This window comes from Apodemus sylvaticus, chromosome 17, assembly GCF_947179515.1.
Source record: "Apodemus sylvaticus chromosome 17, mApoSyl1.1, whole genome shotgun sequence".
NCBI lineage: Eukaryota > Metazoa > Chordata > Mammalia > Rodentia > Muridae > Apodemus > Apodemus sylvaticus.
The window spans coordinates 59,272,667-59,290,905 of NC_067488.1; the positions used below are offsets into that span (position 1 = coordinate 59,272,667).

At 44.4% G+C, this 18,239-nt stretch overlaps 1 protein-coding gene and 1 long non-coding RNA gene across 2 annotated transcripts in view; one reads left to right on the plus strand and one right to left on the minus strand.

Annotated features, from left to right (window-relative positions):
* Nucleotides 1-13,491, minus strand: part of Cpne8 (copine 8) — a 178,920-nt gene extending 165,429 nt beyond the window's left edge. The window contains exon 1 of the mRNA XM_052161280.1: nt 13,244-13,491. Coding sequence (XP_052017240.1) covers nt 13,244-13,380 — 137 coding nt within the window. The 5' untranslated portion in view covers nt 13,381-13,491. The remainder of the gene's footprint in view (nt 1-13,243) is intronic.
* Nucleotides 13,492-15,633: 2,142 nt separating this feature from the next.
* On the plus strand, nt 15,634-17,746 carry LOC127667823 (uncharacterized). The gene is made up of 3 exons (XR_007973940.1): nt 15,634-15,763; nt 16,641-16,845; nt 17,210-17,746. It is a non-coding gene; the product is annotated as an uncharacterized LOC127667823 (long non-coding RNA).
* The last annotated feature ends 493 nt before the right edge of the window (nt 17,747-18,239 follow it).

An 18,239-nucleotide genomic window follows, 5' to 3' on the forward strand; every position in this document is an offset into this window, starting at 1 on the left:
TGTAAAAACGTTTCTAAAAATGGCAGATCTTTGAGTCTTCACTGTCTTCATGCTTGGAGCCATCATTCTCCTTCCTGGTTTGAATGGCAGCATCAATGAGTGGTAGGCTAAGCCATAGATGCTTTCAAAGCATCTTCTTGTTATTACATCACACAGTCCAAATAGCAAACATAGGAGAAAGACTTTCTACCCTGTTTACATGCAAAAGCAGAGATCGGCGAGTTTACTGAATTCCCGAAGTTAAATATATGAGCTGTAATCAAAGTCTGGCCTGCTCTTCGCTGCTTCTTACACAATTCCTGGATCCTGTCACAACACTGAGATTCCATAACACCGTTTTTTTTGTTTTGTTTTGTTTTGTTTTCTCAATCCTTTCCTGCCCACATGACCGCAGTCACCACTTTTGAACTCATTGGCACCTGAGTGGCCCTGAGCTGCTTCGTATTTCACACAGTTTGCTAAATTAGTAGTCTGTGTGGTCACTGCTCCTTCCGAGTCAATGCGTGAAGCATGCCTGTTCCAGGATGCCAATGCTGATGGCGGTGACTGGTCCACAAATCCCCATCCATCCGGGGCAAAAGCTGAAGGCAAATACTGTGTGCCCGGCATTAGCCCAGCTGGTTTTGCCTTCCAAGCATTTTAAATACATGAGAAGTATATGACTGTATTTCCCAACTTTTTCTTTCTTTCTCCATTAGCGGTTGAGAAATCGGTTGCAATTTCAACCAATTGCAAGTTTAATATCTCTACATTTCAAGAGAAAACCCGTACATGTGGGTCAACTTTCCTTGAGTCTCCTCAGTCGGGATATATTCTTAACCAATAAAAATAAGCTTGTGAAAGCAAAGCTAGATCAGCTGGGATTTTGTTTTCTTCATACTTTTTGAGATTATAGTAATAATTTCACCATTTCTCTGTTCCCTTTCTTCCCTCAGAGCCCTCCCAAATACCCCTCCTGGCTCACTTTTAAATTCATGGTTCCCTCCAGGTTTTCAACTATTTTCAGAAATCTGTTTAAATCAATGAATAATTCAAATTGTACTTCACAGCAATCTGAGCTTTACAGACTCCCCTAGCGAGTTTAAACAGAGGACAGAATCTGAGTTTGACTATCAGCACATGTGACCAGGCGACCCAGGGACTAAAGATAAATTCCTAACATGGCGGTCATCTCCATCATGGGTGATGCACCCCTGAATCACAAGGACTAACCATGTTAAGACGAGGAAATAAACTCAGCGCCAGCATCTACAAATCCACTGTGCATTTAGTTCTACGAATCCTAAAACAGAAACAGATAAGTTCATCAAAGGCCCTTACCTCAACCCTGTCTCCTTCATCCTTTCTTTATATGACTGTTAACTCTGTGAAGGCTGTGTTTGTTCCTTATGTCTTCCATTTGGAGTTCCCAACACTGTAAGATACACTCCTTCTTCAACAACCTTGTGTAGGCAATCAGTAAGCAGTTTCTACTCAAGATGCTACTCTCAGCTAGAAGTGGTACAATTGTTAAGACTCAGTTGGTGTTTGACAAAATGTAATTCCATGCATATCTGATAGTCCTTAGGATGGTTCTTCAGTAAGCATTAAGTCATTGGGAGCCAGAGAAAGGATGGCGTGTAAGAGACCAGCTGCAAGGGGGCTGGAGAGATGGCTCAGCGGGTAAGAGCACTGACTGCTCTTCCGAAGGTCCTGAGTTCAGATCCCAGCAACCACATAGTGGCTCACAACCATCCGTAAAGAGATCTGATGCCCTCTTCTGGTGTGTCTGAAGACAGCTACAGAGTACTTACATATAGTAATAAACAAATCTTAAAAAAAAAAAAAAAAAGAGACCAGCTGCAAATGCCTGTGTTCCTGCCTCTATATCATCTGTATTTGATTTAAGAGGAGAGACTGGCAAACAGTTTAGTGAAATGTAGAACAAACACGTACAACAAATTCCTTATAAATTAGAGGGTAAAAGTGTCAACCAAGTTTATCTGAAAGTCTTTCCAGCAACAGGGATGTGTCAACTATCAACAGAGTCCATGTCAACTATCAACAGAGTCCAACAGGAGGGAGGCTGTGAGGAACAATCCTGATTCAGCTGGTCTGAAGTGGCGTGGAACTAGGAAGGATCTAGATAAAGGCAGTGGAGAGACTAGGGAAGCTGGAGACATCAGATGTGAAGCTAAACAGGTCAAGACCCCAACACTGATAAGGCAAAGGAAGGAGGACCAGGATTTCAAGGTCATCTTCTGCTACGCAGTGAACCCAAGGACAACCTATGCTACAAGCAAAACTCAACCAGAAAAACAATCAAAATATCTAAAGACCGTTAATGCACTGACTATCGAGGAGTTGTAAACAAAGCTGTAATGGTGTATATGCCCTTTCCTACCTCCTAGAAGATTTCACACAGCCCAAATATGTCAATAATGGACAGAGACACATGAGTCATGAGGACTACTTAGTTAATCATATATCTTATTCTCTATTTGAACCAGAACCTCATCAGGACCCCAAAGATAGATTGGGGTGTGGGTGTGGGTGTGGGCAAGGCGGGTCACTGGAATCCTCAAGTGTTCTTCTCACATGTATGACACATCTCCAGTCTTGCTTTGCACTATTACTTATCTCTTTGAATTGCCATGTTGAACGAGTAGCTGAGCCTGCTGTGTTGGGATCGCAGGCGCCAATTTCCTGGCCTACATCCTCTGGTAACACTTATGCCCCAGTACAGACTCAGCATCATAGTCAGTAGCAGGAAGTGAGGACTTAAATGCCAAATGACAGAAGTTTTACTAATGGACTAAGAATATTTTTTAAAAGGGGAAGGGATTTTGTCCCAGGTGAAGACATAAACTAGCATTTCCTAGTGGGCCCACAAGCAGTCTGAAAAGTCTCTGAGGAAACACTGACGCCAGTTTAGTTTAAAACAGCGGTCTTGGACCATTTTCCTCAAATGAGAAGGAAATGATACAAACACACAATAATTGCCTGGGGAAAAAAAAATCACAGCATTCTCTCCACACCGGGAGCTGCTGGGCACCTCCACAGGCACAAACACCTGTGTCCCAGCTTCAGTGAGGAAGAGTGATGCTAAGTTTTGGGTTTTCCTGACTTTATAGTCATTGTTGAGTCCTCACTCAACAATAAGTGAGGTTTGCCCCTTAAAAATACCTCATACAATCAAGCATTACCAGAGTTTGGGCTAAATAGAATCAATGGAGTATTCAGGGCCTTCTGCTGTGTTAGAAGCACTTTGGATATTACTTAAACAACTCAGCAAAACTCCATAGCCAGACAAAAGGAGGAAGTGGCATGATTTACCGACAGTGGCTTCACAAGTCTGCTTATTTTAACATAAATATCATATATGTGTGTATATATATGTATATATATATAGTACATAACAATCAGCTTTCATCTCTAGAAACTGTTTCCTTCAGTCATTCTATTCTTGTGGCTTGACATTGTCGCGACTTTTGACTTTTCATAAAAATTTTATTTACATTTTTTGTGGCACTAAATAAAAAATTGATTGAACAACTTACATGGAGTCTGTAAGAAAGAACCTTAACAATTTCTCCCTCAAGGGAGAATCCATTTGAAATACCATGAGTTGCACACTTCATTGCTTCATCAAGTAAGTTAGTAAAAATATTTTTCTTCAATACAAAAATCCCTCTTGAGTCAAAGATTAAGATATGTCCATATGCTTTCCTATTTAGATACATTATATAGAATATTGGACATACAAGTTTGGTAGTGTGTGTGTGTGTGTGTGTGTGTATGTGTGCATATGTGTGTGCATATGTGTGTGTGTGTGTGTGTGTGTAGAAGCCAGAGGCCCACATCAGGAACATTGCTGTCATTCTATACCTTGTGTTCTAAGACAGAGACTCCCAGTGAAAGCTTGCTTATTCTGCACAGTCCTGGGCTAGGGGGCTGGAGAAACTCTCCTGTCTGCTTTCCCAGGAGACACAAGACTGAATCTAGCAATTTACCAAAGGAGCTATCTACCCAGCTGCCCCTCTGGGTTCTATTGATTGCCGATTTTTGCTCAACATTCATTCCAAATTAAAGAAGCAAATCATCTGCCAGTAGGCAAGAAATAGTGTCCACTTCTAAAAGTGATTGTTTATACTTAGAAACAATGCAACCTAATTTAAAATTATCTGTTTGTCTGTTCACATGAAAACCTTGAAGAGTGTTATATTAGCTGGATTAAAAATTACTCTTTCAGTAAAATCTATAGTAAAAATGGGTTTGTATTCATGTTTTGTACTGTTTATATTGAAATTTTAAGATTGTGAAAATAATTAAATCCATGGACAGGTAGGTTCATTTTCCAACCTATCCAACAAGCAACAAGCATGATGAAATGTTTACACACAAAACACGAAACCAAGATTTTATAGTAATCAGTAATAAAACATGTGCCTTTAAAATCGGTTATGGAAAAACACATGCAAAAATGCAAAGAATATTAAGTCATAAAAAAATAAAATGTGAGATAGTATTCGAATTCAAAGAAGGTACACTGAATTACCATATTCTGTAGACCTGTGAAAACATCATGACAACTGCATGTAAGCTTAGCCACATGCAAGCCACAAGGCAAGGTTTTCACTCAGAAAGACACTCAGAAAGCTGGAGATTCTAAGTCCAGATGGGCTCGAAAGGCAATGGCTGGTGAAATGAGGAAGAATCCTGATCATCATTCAGCAAACAAAACTAGTCATCCTCCAAGTCATTCGCCCACAAGTTGCCCTACCATGCCCAATACTAAAATGACTACTTCCTGAGCCAGAGGGGTCAAAGTATAGATAGAAAGGAGGTAGCGGACTCCAGAGTCCCAGGATCCGGTAGACTGGTTTAAAAAGAATGATCGCGGACTGTAAAGCATATATGAAACACAAATATGAAACCCTGGGATAGAAAAACAGCATCTGGACAGCAGATAGTCTTGGTTCACTATTTCTCAAGTCAGCTAGTTTTTCACAAAGCCTTCTGGTCCCCTCTGAATCCCTCCAGAGTCAACTTCAGGCAGCCAGGACCCGTTAACAAGTGAGCAAAGTTAGCACACAAGATTGACCCCATTTGCCATCTCCACTGGAAGCTCTGTTTCCCACAAACATGACAAGCACGCTCAGAAGTAAGCTACGGGAAGAGCGCTGCTATTTATTAATATCGAGCGCTGTTCATCTCGAACCGGCTAGACTCCTGTTGAGAGGAAACTCTAGATCAACCACGGTAGAATCAATCTCACATTGTTTTGGGAGATGACGGAGTTAAACAAGGACTTTGAAACGGTCAGGGCTTGGTTCTAGAAATAACCTACCAGAATATCCTTCAAAAAAATTCTAAGGCAGGGATAGCAAGAAAGCTTAGCAGGTAAAGTACTTGCAACACGAGCTTTAGGACCTGCATTTGGTCCTAAAATGTGGCTGGAAGCCACAGTGGTAGGAGAGACTATCACGAGTTGAACTCTGACATACATATACATGCCATGGAATGCTTATGCCCCCATACCTCAATTATTATTATTACTATGTATTATTATTATTATTTATCTTTATTATTTAAAATCCCAAACTCAAATTAGGTAGGACCTTTGTAGAAAGCAATGTGTGTTATGTCAACCAAGTTACATTGAACAGGGAAAAGTAATAGTTTATAATCATATGTTAATACTGTACTTTCCCCTTTTATTTCTTCATTGTTATTGAAAATAAATCCAAGTCAGGCCTAGTGCTTCCTGTCTATAGTCCCAGCATGCAGAGCTGAGGTAGGAGGATCACACATTTCAGGCCAGCCTAGACTACAACGTTGGCATGGGGAAATCCTATCAAAAATCAAAGTAGAAACATACCAACAAACAAAAGGAAACCTCCAAGATAAATCAATGCATCAAATAATATCATATTTCATCGCATCTACACATGTGTTAGATCAAGTTATTAAAATTATATATTAATACCATTATATTATAGCAGTGTAATTGTTTTAAATGTATGGCCTATTGTACAAAACATAAATTATGACTTAGCTACTTTGTGAATGGCAAACGGGGGACTTCCTTCTGTTTAACTTCAGCTGATTACATGGTCTCATCAAAGAGCACGGAGAAAGATGGGAAGCTCAGGACTGGGGCTGCCCTACACAAGGGAGTCCTAAACCTCAAACGTGACAAGCCCAGGGCAAAGTGCTTTAATCCATGCAAACAAACCGAACCTACTTAACTATAAGACTAACCTTGACTTGAAAACCCACCCTCTTGTAAGTGATGCTCTCTGAACTTCTCTCAAAACTATTTTTAAATTCTCGAACATAACTTTCTAATTTAAGAAACTGACTGAGACTTAAATTTGATTGCACTTCTCTCCATTTTTCAAAGCTTTGGATGGAAAGTCTAGCAGAAAGAACAGTTGTAATCAGCATGCTAGTATTTCTGCTGAGTCAGAGTTATCTGATCATCAAGTTTTGGAGTATATAATCAGCATGTGTGAATTTGTGGGAGTAGAGCCCAGCACCGCATTCCCAGAGATGTCTCAGTAGATCTGCTATGGAGCCCAGGAGTCTGTAATAGGAACCCTCTCAACTTCACAAACACTAGATGATTTCATTAAAGCCTGTTGTGTTTACTGGCCACTCAGAATACAACATCAAGAAAAGAGTCACAATGGATCTGACATTGTGTCCAAGACTTAAAGTATACCTACTTCATAAGTTATGAGAAACAACTGTTGGAGAGTATAGAAAACTCCAACTTAAGAAAGGGGCCATGACCCCCTCCCCTGGAGCCCCCAGGGACTGGACAACTTTCTTAGTCAGGGTTTCTATTCCTGCACAAACACCAAGAAGCAAGTGGGGGAGGAAAGGGCTTATTGAGCTTACATTTCTGCCTTGCTGTTCATCACAAAAGGAAGTCAGGACTGGAACTCAAGCAGGTCAGGAAGCAGGAGCTGATGCAGAGGCCATGGAGGGATGTTTCGTACTGGCTTGCTCAGCCTGCTCTCTTATAAAACCCAAGAATACCAGCCCAGGGATGGCACCACCCCCACAAGGGGACCTCTCCACTTGATCACTAATTGAGAAAATGCCCCACAGCTGGATCTCATGGAAGCACATCCACAACTGAAACTCCTTTCTCTGTGATAACTCCAGCCTGTGTCAAGTTGGCAGACAAAACCAGCCAGTACAATTGACCCCTTGTCAACTGGACACACAAACACATCACTATTAAGCCTCAACCCTCACTTTCTTATTCATCCCCAAGATCTAAATAACTTTAAAAGTCCCACTCTTTACATTTTAAAAGTTCAATCCCTTAAAAATGTCCAATATCTTTTAAAATTCAAAGTCTTTTAAAAATTCAAAGTCTCTTAACTGTGCATGACCCCTTCAGTCCTGGGCCATCAATTGCAACTGAGGCTGAACCTTCACCAATGGTTTTCTGCAGTCTCTCACAGTGCCGAGCCTCAGCTGCTCTTCATGACCCCTTCGTGCCTTCAAAACCAGTACCACCTGGGTGACTCTTACACAGTGTCAAGTGCAGCCACAGAACAAAGTACAACTGTAACTTCTCTGGAACACAGCCTCTGTGCTCTCAGAAAACATTTCCCAGAAGATTTCACCTCAGTGATGCTAGTCTCTTCTGGATCACTGCTAATTTCTTAGGTTCAGCTAAGCAGCATCAATAGTTCCAGTAACGCCAAGGTTTGCTTTCGTGGTTCTGGTATCTTGTTAATCACAGCTGATTCTTCAGCCCCAGCTAACCAAAACTGCAGAATTTTCACAATCAAAACATGGCCCTAATAAGAGCTTTTAATCTTCCCTCTGAAATTTCACAAGCCAGGCTTCCATCTTCTACACTGTTCTCAACATCATCTTTCAAGCTCCTACACAACATCCCACAGAGCTCTTGACATGGAATGGATCTTCTAGCCCAAAGTTCCAAAGTCCGTCCACAGTCCTCCCCAAAACATGGTCAAGTTGTCACAGGAATACCCCACCATGCTGGTACCAATTTGTCTTAGTCTGGGTTTCTATTCCTGCACAAAACATCATGACCAAGAAACAAGTTGGAGAGGAAAGGGTTTATTGAGCTTATACTTCCACATTGCTGTTCATCACTAAAGGAAGTCAGGACTGGAACTCAAGCAGGTCAGGAAGCCAGAGCTGATGCAGAGGCCATGGAGGAGGGATGTTTCTTATTGGCTTGTTCAGCCTGCTCTCTTATAGAACCCAAGAGCATCAGCCCAGGGATGGTACCACCCACAAGGGACCCTCCCCACTTGATCACTAATTGAGAAATGTCCCACAGCTGGATCTCATGAAAGCACTTCCCCAACTGAAACTCCTTTCTCTGTGACAACTCCAGCCTGTGTCAAGTTGGCACACAAAACCAGCCAGTACAACCACCAACCAAAAAATACACATAGAGCGACCTATGGTGCCAGCCACATATGCAGCAGAGGATGGCCTTGTTGGACATCAGTGGGAGGAGAGGCCCTTGGGTTGGAGGGTATTCAATGCCCCAGGGTAGGGGAATACCAGTGCAGAAGGATGGGAGTGGGTGGGTAGGTGAGGGAGCACCCTCATAGAGGCAGCAGGAGGGAAGATGGGATAGGGTGTTTCCAAAGGGGAGACCTAGAAAACGGAAAATATGTAAAATGTAAATAAAGAAAATATCCAATTCCCCCTCCAACTAATAATAAATAAATAAAAAAAGTCGGGGTCATGGAAGAAGATGACGTTTGATCTCAGTTTTTAGAACAAATGAAAATCTAATTAAGAAGAGGGACTAAGGAGAGGGAGGGAGGTTGAGAACAGGGGGCAGCAGGCACACTGGTCCTGCCCAGGATCATCACCTGGTGTGTCTTGGAACTCTATCTCTGGATCAAACTTTGTTGCCATATTCATTTGCCAGGTGTCTTGATACACAGTAAACATAGTTTGTTGTGCTACATCCAGATGATTCATGGGGGTATCGATTGGAGACAAGACAAGGAAACTGTGGTCAGGTCCAGCTTTTAGGATGCTTCCCATTGTGTGCATACTCAAAACATTTCAACTTCCTTCCGTGTTAGTGTTTAAAATCAGTACACCTACCATTCCGGAAATAGCCGAAAGGATCATCTAGCTTGATCCTGAACTTGAGAGCGGACATGGGAAGACCGGAAGCACGTCAGAAGACTGGAAGCACGTCAGAAGACCGGAAGCACGCGTCATGCCTACTCAGTCTACGTTTACCATCAATAAACTAATGTCTCAGAACCAGGCAAGGCTTCTGGTGGAAGGACTGGGATGCCAACCCAGCCACAAAATCTGCCTACAAGATGTGCTGGGGTAAAGGCGGAGCAAAAATTATGGGAGTGGCCAATCAATGACTGGTCCAGCTTGAGATCCATGTCACAAGAGTGAGTCCACCCCCTGACACTGCCTGGAGGGCCAGGGTCCAGAGGCTGGATAGCCCAGAGAAAATGACAAAAAAAATCACTAAAATTGTGAGATATATGTGTGTGTGTGTGTGTGTGTATCAATAAACTATCGAGACAAATGCTCTGGGGAAAGTGAAAGTGATTAATTACCGCAAATTATTTTTTTCCCATTAGCGTTAGCATCCCTTTACATTGATGTGTTTTCAGGATAAAATTGAAAGATTAGCTAAAGTTGTATCATTTCAGCTGCAGGGAAGTTCAGATAGTCAGATAACTTAAGTCTTTAAAAAAAATCTACAAATTAAGAAATGTGAATGCACACATAGCTAGGTAATGGGTAGGAGTCAAAGATTGTGAGTCTGCCTTCAGGTAGCTGTAACCAGTTATGTGGTCATCACTAACAAGTTCATAGCAAATAAAATGGATGCTGTCATCTCTCCAATCCATGCACATCTATCTGCCTTGGTCTGCAACAGCCCGTCCGTCCCCCTTCCTCCTGTCACAATTGCTGAGTTCTCAGTTCTACAATGGACTGTCTCAGCACATGCCGAAGCCTTATTGCTAAGTTTTATCTGGGGCTGCTATCTGATAAAATGTTTATCTGCCAGTCACGTTTCATGGTCTCAGAGGTGACAGCATATTCGTACGACTCAAGAAGCACGGTTTAATTCCTGTGAGTATAAAAGGCACTCAGACACTTGATCAGTAAAAAGAGCTATATTTGGCTTCCGGCCTCAGCTGTTACCTTTTTTCCCTTCCCAAAGTGATGAGGGATCTTTTGATTATAGGGAGCAGAGGAAGAAGGTTATCAAAGGGGGTTCCATTGTGAGCTGCTTTTGAAGTATCAGCAGCGCTCAGAGCTCTCTCCCTGACAACTACGCAGGGGATATGCTTGCCCTGCCTTCCCACAGCAAGGCTGAGAGGCTCTCAACTGTATCCCCCCTGCCACCCTGAGAAAGCTGTGCTCTGGGAACGAACGGCTAGCTCTGTTTTCGTTAACTGGCTCATGAAGGTTAAAATAGAGTAGTTCCAGAACTCTACCAGCAGAACTCCGAGTGACACTCTCTGCATGCCCTGGCTAGTCTTATGTCAACTTGACACCAGCTAGAATTATCTGAAAAGGGGGACCTCAACTGAGATAATGCTGCTGTAGTCTCCAACCATAGGATATTTTCTTAATGAGTGATTGTTGGGGCGGGGCCCAGCCTATTGTGGGTGGTGCAATCCCTGGGCACCTGGCTGAGCAAGCCAGTCAGCAGCACCCTCCATAGCCTCTGCATCAGCTCCTGCCCCCCAGGCTCCTGCCTTGCTTGAGTTCTTATACTGTTGAGCCAAACAAACACTTTCCTTCCCAAGTCCTGCTGTCTCATGATAGCCACAATAACCCTGCCTGAGACACTGTATCACAATAGTAGCCCACAGTTTTTTATTTCGTAGCTTGCGCTGCCACATACTGGCACAAGCATGCTCCCCCGAGCTGTTCCATAAACACCCTCACAATGCTCTAAAAAACATGCCACAATTAGCTTCATTACTAGACATAAATAAGCTTACACAAATAATAAAAGCCAAATTTTCAGGTAATAATAGTAAATCCAGATAACAGTAAGGCCAGAATTTGCACCCAGGACTCAGATGTCAAAGTTCAAACAATACTACCCCCTAAGGTGGTAAGACAGGATTCTCAACACCAAAGAAATGAAACGAACTAGCCTTAAGCCAACAAGTTGTCAAGTACACTAGCCCAAATGTAGAAACTACATCCAAGTTTAATAAGACATACACAATCAACTGAAACAGACAACTATTCATTACTAGACAACTCAAAAAATAAACTAGGGCTGGACAAGCTTAGGAGAAGAAATACTTGGCATTCAAAGTGCTCAATTCTCTTTCAGAATTTTTTTTTCCTATTTGAAACTTGTTTTTAAGTACCAAAATGTAACCCCACCTAGAAGAAAGTCTCCAGGGTCTGGAGAAGGAAGCTGAAACAAACTGGTTTAAGCCAGTGCCCTTCAGAATCCCCAGTATACCTTCAGTAAATAAGCATTGGAACAGTTGGCGAGTGAGACCAGGGCTATTTTACCTCACTCCTAAGGAACTCTAAGACATTCAGAGTCTATGTGCCATTTCTTGTCTGTTTAGTGGCCTCCCGGTGCGGCAGGATTTCAAACAAATGACAGAACTCTAAAAGATGCTGAGATAGTGGAATGCCTGACCACCCACTGCTCACTGTCTTATACAGTGGTGGGTAAGTAACCTAACACTAAAACCAGCTTCAGAGAGAAGAGATGCAGCTACAAATTGTCACAGGAGTCTGCCAGGCAGCTGCTAACTAAAAGGAGCCTAGTGGAGCATTTGAGGCTGTGACCCCAATAACCCAAGGGCTTGTGTCTGTTGTCATGAACACCATTATGACTGTCACAGTCTGAGGTCAGTCAATCAGCACAAATCCTATATTGTCCCAGGACTTTCCCCGACCAAAGAAAATGGTCAATTGGGGGATGGATGCTAAAACTTGAATTTCCAAGAAACTTTAGTTTCAGAGCAGGAATTCTCAAAACTCTGGGTAGCGACCCCTCTGTGAGTTACGTGACCCTTTCACATAGATCACCTAAGACCATCAGAAAACACAGATATTTACATTTACGATTTGTAACAGTTGTAAAAAAAATACAGCTATGAAGCAGCAGCAAAAATAATTTGATGGGAGAGGGGAAAGGGGGGAGGGGGAAAGGGCGGGGTCACCACAACATGAGGAACTGTATTAAATATTAAATGGGCGCAGCACTAGGAAGACTGAGATGTTTTAGAGGCTGGCGGCATTTAAACTTCAGGGTTTGTTTATAACAAAATCACCCATGCTTATTAGAGTCACAATGCTCTTTCCTAAAGAAAGGCTAAGAACATTTGTGGGCATTTAAAAACACGGGGTCACAGAGGGGAATGAGTGATGTTTTCCAGTGATAACCGTGGAAGGAAGTATTCAAACGGGGAGTGGGCACCTGGGTATGTGCAATGAGGTATTCTTAACATAGTCGACCATCTAATTCCCCAAAACTGGGGCAGCACAGCTATTCTACCTGACTTACAGAGGATCTGGCCTAGGGAGCGTTAGGAAAGGGAGTCTGAAATTGGCAGTCCTTGGGAGTTGCTGGAAGCATTCTGATGTTTGTCTACCGGCGGGCAGAAAAACAGTCGTGACTTCTCAATTCTCTGCCAGGAACACTGAGCCTGGAACCCGCTACAGGGCCAGGGCAAACGTCCCGGAAGGGTGTAGGGTAAGGAAGCTGGATGGTTCCAGGAAGTGGGTGGGGAGGAAGAAGCTGTGGAACTGGAGCTGAGCCCACCGCACTGCTTCCCAGACACCCAGCGGAGGGAGTCCCGGGCCAAGGCGCGCAGCATCGCGCGTGCGTTTGGCAGGACTGACCCTTCGGTTCCCGTCATCACCGAACCTCTGGCCCTGATTGCGGTTGTTTAAAATAAATAAATAATTTTTTTTAAAGGTTGCAAAGTGGGCGGCGGCTAGGGTTCCTGTAGCTGAGTCACACGCAGCTTTGCCAACTTTCACAACATTTCCCAGAAAGAAAAAGAAAAGACTCAGCCCCAAAGCCCACCACTCTCATCCCGGATTCTGTATCATTTGACCCGCTGGGGGTGGGGGCTGGGGAGTAACGTCAGCCAGTACCACAACTAGGGTGTCCCCACTCAGCGTGCAACTTCTCACCGGCGCCAAGCCTCGTGGTCCCGGGAGCGCTAGTCAAGTGCCACCAAGCCCGAATGGAAGGAAGAAAAGAGAGCCGCGTCCTCACCTGCAGGACACCGACACCTCCACGCGTGTGGCAGGGATGGCTGCACTCAGCTGGTTCAAGTCCCCGATGCCCGTGGCGCTGGTGTAGCGGCTGTCCATCTCGAGAGGAGGCGCGGAGCACTTGTCCCGAGCCCACATCCAAGCAGTCGCGAGCTGAGCGTTGCTCGGAGCGGAGCTCCGCACCGACGGGAAGGGGTGAGGGTGGAGGCAGAGGAAGGAGGCGGAGGCGGCGCGGGAAGGGGAGGGAGGAGGCGGACCTCGTCGCGAATCTGGAGACCGAGCCAGTCCAGGCAAAGCCGCCTCGGTCTCCCAAGTGGTGCTCCGGGCTGCCCCCGCCCCGGGGCAGCCCCCGGGCAGTGACTGGGTTTGCAGCTCCTGGGCTCTGGGCGTAGGTCGCAGAGACAGGAGGTAACCCGGACAGACACCGCGCCGTCTAGTGGGAGAGCCCCGGGCGCCGGCGATTGCCCCCCGCCCCCGCTGATAGGCTCCCCATTTCGGGCTACAGGACTGCAGTAGTCCTGGAGCAAGGGATGGCCTCCAGCCTTTGACTCCCGGTGCAGAGGGGCGTGCCAATATGAGGGGCAAGCTCGGGGGCAATGGACGCTGTTGGGACAATCGCTGTGTTATGAAAGAGGAGGCTTCAATGCATCTGCCATCCCCCGCAACTTTTAGGCGAGGGTCCCCTTAAGTACGTTGCACCTTTTACGTACATTCCAAACCAAAGGGATCTCTGCCCTGAGGCCGAGGAGGTGTAACTTATCCTCTAGCTTCTTCTCCCCAGGTCTGCTCCTCAAAACCCGAAAGCAGGACACCCTAAAGCAGATGAGCAGCTCCGGGAGACCGGGGAGGTTGACAAATAGATTCCTGGCAGTGCGACTGGGAGTGGGCAAGACGCGGGGCGCCGCCGCAGCACGCTGTGCAACCCCCACTTTCCAGCGCACACCTGACCCAAGGCGTCACTGCGGGTCCTCTGGCGATGGCCGCCAGGGGGCGATGGAGAGCAAGGCGCCAAGCCTGGGGAAGGAGCATGGCTGGCTCTAGCTAACCCTGGCTCACCTGGAGGATCTGGGGCTCGTAAGGATTCTGTCTTGTGGCATTTTAATCCACTTGGAGCCACTCTCTTAAAGAATCTTGCAGGGGAGGAGAGGGAGGCAGGGGAGGGCGGATAGAGTGTAGACGCGCTTGCGGCTCTTCCCTGCCCCAACTGTTTGCCTCACTTTGGTCTCCTTTTCTTTCCCTGGTCGCCCCACCCTCTACTCAACACCCCTTAAATCCACCAGTTCTGTTTTTCCTTCTCTTTCCCCCATCACAAATTAAACAGTAGTTGATGACTAGAATTTTCCCTCAAACTCTCTTATTGGTGCCTGAAACTGATTTGGTGGACAAGGTCTAGAGGTTTTTCTAAGCTAACTAGAATATTATTTTGCCTGTGCCTGCTGAAGAAATAAAAGATAAGGACTTCAGTGCTCAACCCCAGGGGCCTTCTCCAAATTTTCCACTTTATTGAAGTCTACATGTGGGTGCATTTTTTTTTTTTTTTTTTTTTTTTTTTTTTTGGTTTTTGGTTTTTGGTTTTTTTGAGACAGGGTTTCTCTGTGTAGCCCTGGCTGTCCTGGAACTCACTCTGTAGACCAGGCTGGCCTCAAACTCAGAAATCTGCCTGTGACTGCCTCCCAAGTGCTGGGATTAAAGGTGTGCACCACCACCGCCCGGCTAATCCCAGTACTTAACAAGCAAAGGCAAGCGGATACCAGAGCTACTCTGTCTCAAACAAACAAACAAACAAACAAAAAGGGCTTAGACCCTATGGCTTGCGTAGCCTGTGTGGGCAGGAGACTAGTGGTGAGCATTAGAACCTCCCGTACAGTCAATCAAGTAGAGCAGGAACATACTCTCGTGGTTTTCTTTCTTTTCTTTCTTCCCGAATTATTTTTTAGCTTTAGTTGTTTCTTATATGTATATATGTAGAATATGTGCATGTAGCTCTGGCTGTCCTAGAACTCTCTATGTACACCAGGCTGGCTGTGAACTCATAGACATCTGCCTCTGGCTCCAAGAGCTGGGATTACAGGCGTGCGCCACCACCGCCCGGCTCTTGTGGGTGTCTCTTGATACATTTATTTACATGTATGATACCATGCAGGTATTTAAAGTGTGTCCTCTGATATATGATGGTCAGTGTCCCCGCTAAACCATCACCACACCAAAATAATAAACCATTCCCGCGCCCAGACAGCTGGTGTCTCTTTTGTAATCAACCCCTACTTTCACCGTGAAAACAACACTTCATTTTCTTAACGTAAATATTGCAGAATATGACACGCTCCATTTTTAATCCAATTTCTTTCACTCTGCAAAATTCTTTGCAGTTTCATCTATGATACTGGGTGCATCAACAGTGAATAATAATCTTCCACTTTTAGAGACCTGCCACAGATTGGTCGCCCACTCACCCTGATGGACAATGTACTTGTGCCTGGGTTTGGGCTATTACCTATGAAATTGCTGTGAACGCTAGCATGTAAGTCTTTAGTGGGTGTAAGCTTTCATCACACTGGACAAGTAGAAATAGAATCGCTAAATAAAATGGAATAGTATGTGTAATTTCTTAAGAAATCACTGAATTGCTTTTACAAAATAGTTTTACTATTATCTATCTTAAAGTAGTATATGACTGCCAGCTGCTCCAGAGCCTTGCCAGCACTGTGGTTTAATGACTAATGACAAACAGCATGCTTAAAAGAAAGTACTTTATATATAACTTGATGGGGTTGGTTTTTTGAGACAGGATTTCTCTGTGTAGCCCTGGCTGTCCTGGAACTCATTCTGTAGACCAGGCTGGCCTCCAACTCAGAAATCTGCCTGCCTCTGCCTCCCAAGTACTGGGATTATAGGCGTGCAACACCATGCCCGGCTTAGTGTTTGTTCATTTATAATGGAGGATCAGGGTTTTTTTTTATTTGAGTTTTGAAGATTCTATATTCAGCAAATAAGACTCGTCACACATGACTTACAATGTGTTTTCTCTCAGTTTGAAAAAAATCTATATTTTCATTTTCTTGTCTATGAAAGAGAAGTGTCTAATTTTGATGAGTTCAGTTTTCCAATTTCATCTTTAACAGTTTTTTTTGCTTGTTGTTTTGGTTTGGATTTTGTCCATGCCAATGCTAAGAAATCTTGGCCTAATTTGATATCGCCAAAAATATGTTTTATGTTTTCTTCTTATAATTTTAGTTTCTTCTTGTAATTTTTTATTTAGTCTTTTAGCAATAGCATGTCTTCCACTGTAACATGCCATTCTCAAACTTAATCACACAAAAAAGCACTGGTTTCTTCTACACGATGCTTTGTGTCTGAAATTTGACTAAGCTTGACCAGGCTGTGTTTCTGCTCCACAGGATGGATAGAGCCACGCTCCTGGCTGAGCACAGCCAGCTCAAGTAACTGCACTAGGCACCTCATGTCTGAAGACCCAGGTCCTTCAGTCTTGCCACTGGAGTCTCTCCTGTGCTTTTTCCCTCAGCATGGAGGTTAGCTTTCCTCTGTTCAACATAGAAGCTTCGAGATTTTCCCTGAGGTGTCTAAACAGTGCCACAGTCCAAGGTAGGAGAGGGTTAGTGTGACTGAGCTGAGTTACAAGGTTGAGAAACATTCCCATTTTATCTGGCAAGGAATTAGGGTTTTGCAAAATTACTTAAAATAGTTCAGTGAAGCTCAAGAAAGGTTAAAATTAAACAAAGAAACAAACAACAACAACAACAAAAAAACCCTGATTATAGCCAGGTGATGCATGCCTTTAATCCCAGCACTTGGGAGGCAGAGGGAGAGGCAGGCCGATTTCTGTGTTCCAGGCCAGTCTGGTCTACAGAGTGAGTTCCAGGACAGCCAGAGTTACACAGAGAAACCCTGTCTCGAAAACAAACAAACAAGCAAAACAACCTGATTCTATTTTTTTCTGATATTTTAGACATCTTTTAAGAAATCTGCAAATCAGACAAGAAAGCACCTAGTTTGACCATGTAACAAGCTTGCACTGTACTGCACCAGGCCGTGTGTTCCGTGATAGCTCTGCTTCCTACAACAAGAACAGGAGAGGAAAAATACAGAAAGCACGAAGAAGGCACTCCTTGTTTTCAGTTATCTTCATAGTTCTTGCGATTCTTGGCTGTAGCTAATTCCCACAGCGCAGATGATGAATGAGCAGAAGAAGAACAGCCAGTCATTGTACAAGAGGCAGCACTGATGGGTCTGAGAGGTGTCTGAGGAAAGTTCCGGTCAGCTGGAAAGCCTGGTATTCTCTGTGACAAACCAGTGTTCGCCATGCGAACCTCTTCATGTCATGTGCCTCGCTGAACATGAGATCAGTGCTTAGGCGTGACAGCATGTACCTCAGCCCCAACATTAAGGAGACAAGGGCAGAAGAATCCAGAAGTTCAAGGGTAGCTTAGGTCATGCAGGAAGTTCCAGTCCATTCTGAGCTGTGTGAGACCCTACTCACAAAGAAAAAGAGGGGATGGAGATAACAATAATTTGGTGGCGAATTATCTTCTCATCTAAGGTTTCCAGTGTGGTGTTTAAACTGCCACCTATCTAGGAACTAATGCTTCTACCTGACCTGAGTGGCCCTATGTGCAGAGAGTCACGTGAGTGGTAATTCTACTCATGGCCTTATCTGAGCCTGGGTAGCATGCGCTGCTCCAGTCCTGGAAGCTTCCCACTGACTGGTTCATTTTTCCTTGGCCAAACTCCTATCCAGTTTTTTGTTGTTGTTTTTTCGAGACAGGGTTTCTCTGTGTAGCCCTGGCTGTCCTGGAACTCACTCTGTAGACCAGGCTGGCCTCCAACTCAGAAATCCATCTGCCTTTGGCTTCCAAGTGCTAGGATTACAAGCATGCGCCACCACCGCCTGTCTTCTTATCCAGTCTTTACGGCTTGCCCCCACCCCACCCTGCATCTTCATTTGATTTGTTTATTAAATAATGAAACGAAGGGACTGA